This window comes from Eschrichtius robustus, chromosome 7, assembly GCF_028021215.1.
Source record: "Eschrichtius robustus isolate mEscRob2 chromosome 7, mEscRob2.pri, whole genome shotgun sequence".
NCBI lineage: Eukaryota > Metazoa > Chordata > Mammalia > Artiodactyla > Eschrichtiidae > Eschrichtius > Eschrichtius robustus.
This window is the reverse complement of record NC_090830.1, coordinates 89354257-89361408: the sequence shown is the minus strand read 5'-3', so window position 1 is coordinate 89361408 and position 7152 is coordinate 89354257. Positions and strand designations below refer to the sequence as shown.

The following is a 7152-nucleotide window of genomic DNA, read 5'->3' as shown; positions in this document are numbered from 1 at the left end:
TAGAGAAACGGAAATAAAAACAAAAATAAATGGGACCTAATGAAACTTAAAAGCTTTTGCACAGCAAAGGAAACCATAAACAAGACCAAAAGACAACCCTCAGAATGGGAGAAAATATTTGCAAACGAAGCAACTGACAAAGGATTAATCTCCAAAACATACAAGCAGCTCATGCAGCTCAACATCAAAAAAAAAAAACAACCCAATCCAAAAATGGGCAGAAGACCCAAACAGACATTTCTCCAAAGAAGATATACAGATTGCCAACAAACACATGAAAGGATGCTCAACATCACTAATCATTAGAGAAATGCAAATCAAAACTACAATGAGGTATCACCTCACACCGGTCAGAATGGCCATCATCAAAAAATCTACAAACAATTAATGCTGGAGAGGGTGTGGAGAAAAGGGAACCTTGTTGCACTGTTGGTGGGAATGTAAATTGATACAGCCACTATGGAGAACAGTATGAAGGTTCCTTACAAAACTAAAAATAGAACTACCATATGACACAGCAATCCCACTACTGGGCGTATACTCTGAGAAAACCATAATTCAAAAAGAGTCATGTACCACAATGTTCATTGCAGCACTATTTACAATAGCCAGGACATGGAAGCAACCTAAGTTCCATTGACAGATGAATGGATAAAGAAGATGTGGCACATATATACAATGGAATATTACTCAGCCATAAAAAAGAACAAAATTGAGTTATTTGTAGTGAGGTGGATGGACCTAGAGTCTGTCATACAGAGTGAAGTAAGTCAGAAAGAGAAAAACAAATACTGTATGCTAACACATATATATGGAATCTAAAAAAAAAAAAAAGGTTCTGAAAAACCTAGGGGCAGGACAGGAATAAAGATGCAGACATAGAGAATGGACTTGAGGACACGGGGAGGGGGAAGGGTAAGCTGGGACGAAGTGAGAGAGTGGCATGGACATATATACACTACCAAATGTAAAACAGATAGCTAGTGGGAAGCAGTAGCATAGCACAGGGAAATCAGCTCGGTGCTCTGTGACCATCTAAAGGGGTGGGATAGGGAGGATGGGAGGGAGACGCAAGAGGGAGGGGATATGGGGATAGTTGTATACATATAGCTGATTCACTTTGTTATACAGCAGCAACTAACAACAATGTAAAGCAATAATACTCCAGTAAAGATGTTAAAAAAAAAAAAAATCTAGGCCGTGAGTAGTGAGGTGGGTGCAGGGAGCACTGGGGTATCTGGAATCACTCTGAATTTCATTCTGAGCAAGTAACTGGACAAAGACCAGAAATATAAAGTTCAGAGGAGTAACAGGTAGGCCACATATATTGCATCTAAAAAAGAAAACAATTCAGTAACAATTCAATAACCTTTCAGCCCTAGTCTCTGCTTCTATCTGAAATATTTTTTCATGTACCTTTGCACTTGAACTAAGTTTCCTTTTACTGATTCCCAGCTTCAGGGTGACTTGCCCATTTGCTCTTACGCTGAGCTCACAGTGTTTAACTCCCCATGCCTAGAACAGTGCCACTGCCATTAGGTGGCCTCTGCCTATACTTCTGGCCAGCCACCTGCAGTGGACTGTGTCCACTTACGCTGTACTGCTCCAGGGCTGAAGCCAGGCTTTCTTAGGAATATGCATCCAACTGAAGTATGAAGTGCAAGAAATGGTCCATGCATTAGCAACAGGCAGATAAATATTTCTGTTTAAAATTACCTACAAGGATTAGACTATTCTGGAAGAACAGTATCTCATTTCTTAATGTCTACTCTATTAATGCTACTAATAATGTTAAAGAAACCTTGGAAATAGTCACTCTCCCAACTAAACAGGGAGAGTAACATTATGCTGAGAAGGAAGAATTAATATATCTACCCAGTTTTTGAGTCAGCTTTTTATAGATGGAAAAAAAGCTAGGAAGTATTTGATAGGCCCAAGAAATCCCTGAGTCTTCTTTATCAAGCTGCACAAGAGTACATGCTATTGTTTCAAGAAACTTGTCTTACAGTAACACTAAATGAGGATTCCAGTAAGGAATCTATAATAGGCTATTTCCAAACATGTATTTTTTTTTGGCGGGGGGTTGGGGGGGGGAGACATCAACTAGTAACAAATCTTTTGTAAGGATTTAACACGTTCAAATGCCTACAAAAAGGCATCACAGGGCACACTGAGTGAATTTACACACAACTGAAAACAGCTCTGACAGGTGGTGAGAACGATTTTGCTACAGAACAGAAGGAAAGCTACCTTTACCTCCCTAAGTTTAAGCTTTCAAAACAGCATTTGTTGCAGCAGGAACACCATAAGGCCAGATAAATGGATTACACTACTCTAACTAAAAGAAGCTAGTTACAGGCAAGAAATCAGGCACTCTATTAGCAGAAAGAGAAAAAACTTGGAAGAAATTACCTGGCCAGGTAGTGAGATGAGCACTCTCTTAACACTGCTCTTAGGAATGTAAATGAGAAACCCTTCTTGGCAGCAAGATTGCAATATTTATCAAGAATCTCAGATTTTTTTTTTCATCTTAAAGAATCTTTTAAAAGTTCATATCCACTGGTTCCATTTTTAGGAGTGTAATCTAAGAAAATAAATATATGAAGATTTATGTACAAGGATGTTCAATATATTGGTTATATTTTCCCAAACAATGAAAATAACCCAAATATTCAACAGGGAATTATAAAAATAAATTGTTCCATCTACTTAGTGGAATGCTATGTAGTCAATTTTTTAAAAAATGTTTTCAATGGATATATAATGACATACTATGATCTTAACATTGTAAAAAAAATATGTAGCAGCAAAAAAGATCAAAAAGAAACATTCAACTGTAAATAGTTGTACTATCTGGCAATAGGATTTTGAATGATTTCATTTGCTTCTTTATTCTTCCCTATGTTTTCCAAAATTTCTGTAATGAGTACATATTTTTAGAATTAGAAAAAATGTTTTGTTCTTTTTTTTTTTAAAGGAAAATAACCCTTGGCTATAATAGGCTTATATAACAATTATAAGTTCTCTATCTACACAAAGGAAAGAGTGTGTGGCCACTTACCTGCCCTGTGTCCCACACTGGGTTTCTGGTGGCTGAAATGCACATCTCAGGGACATCTGTATGTACACTAACTTATTTGTCATAAAATTTCACTGGATACGTGACTTCTGATACACAATATAGTCCAAGCAGAGTATCACAAAACACATCACTAAAGTATACTAAAATAAGGTTATTTACTTAAAAATGATACACTGGATGTAATCTATATATAGAACAAAGCAATTAATGGTAAACTTAATAATAAGGCACCTTTTAAACCAGATGCTATACAAAATACATTTAGTGTGTTACATATCAAAGATGAATCTATGTTTTTGGTGTTTTACAAATGCATAATAAAACTGCTTGTTTTTAACCTTCTTTCAGTGTCTATGTACATCTTTCCTAATTAAGCTATAATGATACTTTCATTTTATACAATATATACTACATTTTAGTTTTTAAATGGGCAAGGACAACAGTCACTAAAAGGGCTTAAATAATTCCATTGAAAGCATAGTACAGAGCACAAGCTAAAATTACAATATATTTAATCCTCTGCAAAAGCAGTATTCACATACCTTCCTTATAGGATGATTACACATAGCTTCATGTGATGCTGCCCTAGATTTAATCTGCTCTTTATGAACATATCAGCGCTCTGCAGTTTTCACTGTGACTCTCATAACAGCACGGAGGCAAGAAGATGAACTGCTACACTGCTATTTTAACATCTGACCCAAGCAAATAATAAATATTACCACTTCTAAACAGTACAAGAGCTGCAACAATCTTTAAAAAAATCAATTCGTATTTCTGCTGTTGAAATTATTTTAGATATTTAAACATTTCAAAACGTGTATGAAAAGAAAAATAAATAATTTAATTTATAAAATCTTGCCTGGAATAAATTATTCAATATCAAATTTGATCTTGGGCCAACTTAGAGATGCATGATTCTTTAAATATTGTATTGCATTTTTGTTCTAAACAGAAGCAAAGCATCTGGGGAAAAAAAGGTACTGAATATTTTTTAGAGTGAACAAATAAAAAATCTGGCACATTCTAGGAAAACATAATTTTCAAAAACTATAGGTCACTTTCTAAGCTCAAAAACACTCCTGAAATTGGAAAGGCAACACAAAATGTTGATTGAAATATCTTTTGTGAAAACATTTCCAGAGAAACCAGATTCGAATTTTATGCTTCAGAAACTTGTCCAATAAGAAAGCACAGGGAAAGCTTAGAATAGATACACTGAAGCCAATTCCTAGCATGCATGCCTTTAATTCTAGAGATATTGATATTTACCAGTATAAAGAGGATTCATAAGGAGAATTTTCTTTGAGGGAGGATTAACTTCTGTTATATTCAGGTAGTTTTGGTTTTTTGTTTGTTTTGATATTTTAGTTAAAGGGATGACAGACAGAAGCTACACATTTTTAAGATGCTAAGTTGTAAGCAGGACCAAATAATGGCTTCCAGGGTTTTACAAATTATTATTTATGGTACTATGTAATACTTCCTCTTTTACTCTTTAAATATTTAAATATGAACTTAGAAATTTAAGAGTAAGAATAAAAGGAGAGAAAAAAATAGGTTTCATGCAACTTTTTTTTGACTTTTTAGGATTTCAAAAATGGAATCATTTGCTTTTTAAAGAACATGTAATATTAGAAAATATTTTTATTGAACAAGTTTCTTGATATCACTTTTAATAAATCAATTTAAAAAATCACTATAATGCTCTTGTACTTATATATTATCTGCAATTGTCTGCTTCCACATACTAACATTTCTAAGAATAGAGTTTGCCTTTCCTTACATTTTTTTATTATTAAGACGACAAATTATTTTCAAGATTTATAGTTTATCAAATAAAAAATAAATCAAGGTTAACCTTATACTAAGTAGATTAGAGCTCATAAGTATTCTTAAATCACTTGGAAATTTAGATAAAAATACCTGTACCTCTCAGTACAGAGATGGGGAAAACATTCTCAAACAGGAAGTTATTGGGTACTATGTATATCAATATATAAATTTACTTATCTTGATGAACACTTCAAGCTTTAGTTATGTTAGATGAAAATTATTAAACTTGGTCAAAACTGTTAAAGCAAGTCTCAAATTTGTGATTGATGTATAGACAAATATGTAAGCATTTCATCCTTAAATGTCAGTCACATTTTTGGCAATGGATGGATACATGCTCTGATTCCTCCCCTTTAAAGATTGTTTTAGCTATGTTGTGATATAATCACATTTATTTTATGCTATATTCAAGAAAACTGTCTCACCTTATGCACCCATGAGTTGTTTGTTCAGAATAAGACATTAATATTTAAAAGGCATTACAGAAGTATGGTAAGTTTAAGTAGATCAGAATTACTCCTTGGGGAAACAAGGCATCCATAAAATATGTAGCATTTTATTGAATAACAGCTATATGGTATAGATATAGGCACTGACTAGATATTGAACTTTTTGCCTGACTCTTCACTGCCTTCACAAACTTACGGAACAGAAATCATAAAACCAAAAATCTCAAATGCTTTAAATGTCTAAAACAGTTGTTGACAAATGTATATTAACTCTGAGACAGAAATTTCTAATTGGAGGATCCTTTCATAAAGGAGAATCGAGATGATGGCATCTTAATGAAAGTCTATACCTATGGTTAGTTCTTGATATTTAAACAAAGTCCTAGACTTGATATAGTACTTTGAATTAATTCTGAAAATTTACATGTAGTTCTACTTTACAACATTTTTTTTCTGATGATCTTTTAATTTTTTTTCCCTTAAGGATGGGATATGAGGTACACATGAGCTGGTTTCTATAGTATGAATGTATGTACATATATAAAATATGGTCGTAAAGGAGCAGGTGTTTTGCAAGTAAAGCATATTATACACAAAATATAAATAACTTCCCTTTTAAAAGTTACTGAGAATAAAGAATATAGAACATGGTTACAGGCACTTACATTGCTATCAAATACAGTAATTAGTATTTACTTCAATAAGAAGTGTTTTCTTTAGAAGGTTCATGGCATTGGAAGTTCCAACTTTGGATAGGATGCTTTTCATGACAAAAATAATAATTACAAAAAAAAAAAAAAAAAAAAAAGTTTGTGGTGGGAGGAAAACAGTCCAAATTTACATACACTTTAAACTCCTTTTGGCCTTTATATCAACTTTAATGTTAAAAAATAAAGTTGGTGGAGAAGCTAGCTCACTTGCAAGGTAAATGGCTTTTATGTGATTGGCAAATCTTGGTCAGATAATGCATTTTTAAAGCACAAAACCAACAGCCACCAATATCTTCCTGTGCATTCAAAAATTATTTTCTTCTAATTCAAATGGCAGCAGAGGAATTCTGGTATGCATGTATGTACACAGACACACACACACATACCATTATCAAGGCATGACCAACTATCATAAACTAAGCAGTATCCCAAACAGATCATGATCCATAGGCTGTTTACAAAGGTAGACTACAAATAGATTAAATTTTCTCAGGTAGAAGGTAAAAGTGTATATTTCTCCATCTCTGCTGAATTCATTTATCTTCTTAAGGCTTTCACAGAAAGCACCATTTTATGAACAGGTAATTCAGTACCCAGAGTTTGACTGGAGACATTAATCAGGATTGAAGTCTTGATGCAGTTCATAAAAACCCAATAAAAAAAAGGCATCAAAAACCACATTTATAATAAAGCTGTCCATATATAAAGAATGAAGTGTTCAGAAGAAGTTCCCAGCTTGTATTCTACAGAGTACTGAAAGGTTTAATATTAGCAGCCTGTGAAGGTGTAGTGAGGAAAGAGTCTGAGAACCAAGTTAACATCCTTATTCTAATTCCACCCGTTCCTTGGGTGAAAACAGTTCTTGCAGTCTAGAATTTCTCCTCATGATTATCTGTCTGTCAAATCTTTACATCTTGAGATTCAACCATCTTGGCAAGTGTCTTCTTGATTCTCAGAGCTGTAAGTCTGGAGGCTGGATTGTGAGCCCAGCATTCTGACATTAGCTTCAAAACTGCTCGTAGACACTGAAAAGTGAAGAGAATGTAGTGAGTAGGTAAATATCATTGGCAACACT

The 7152-nt window shown here is 33.7% G+C and overlaps 1 protein-coding gene across 3 annotated transcripts in view; it reads right to left on the bottom strand.

Annotated features, from left to right (window-relative positions):
- Window positions 1–4941: 4941 nt before the first annotated feature.
- Window positions 4942–7152, bottom strand: part of BMPR1A (bone morphogenetic protein receptor type 1A) — a 137820-nt gene continuing 135609 nt past the window's right edge. For all 3 annotated transcript variants that reach the window (XM_068548013.1, XM_068548011.1, XM_068548014.1), the window contains one exon: window positions 4942–7102. In XM_068548013.1, coding sequence (XP_068404114.1) covers window positions 6977–7102 — 126 coding nt within the window. In that variant the 3' untranslated portion in view covers window positions 4942–6976. The remainder of the gene's footprint in view (window positions 7103–7152) is intronic.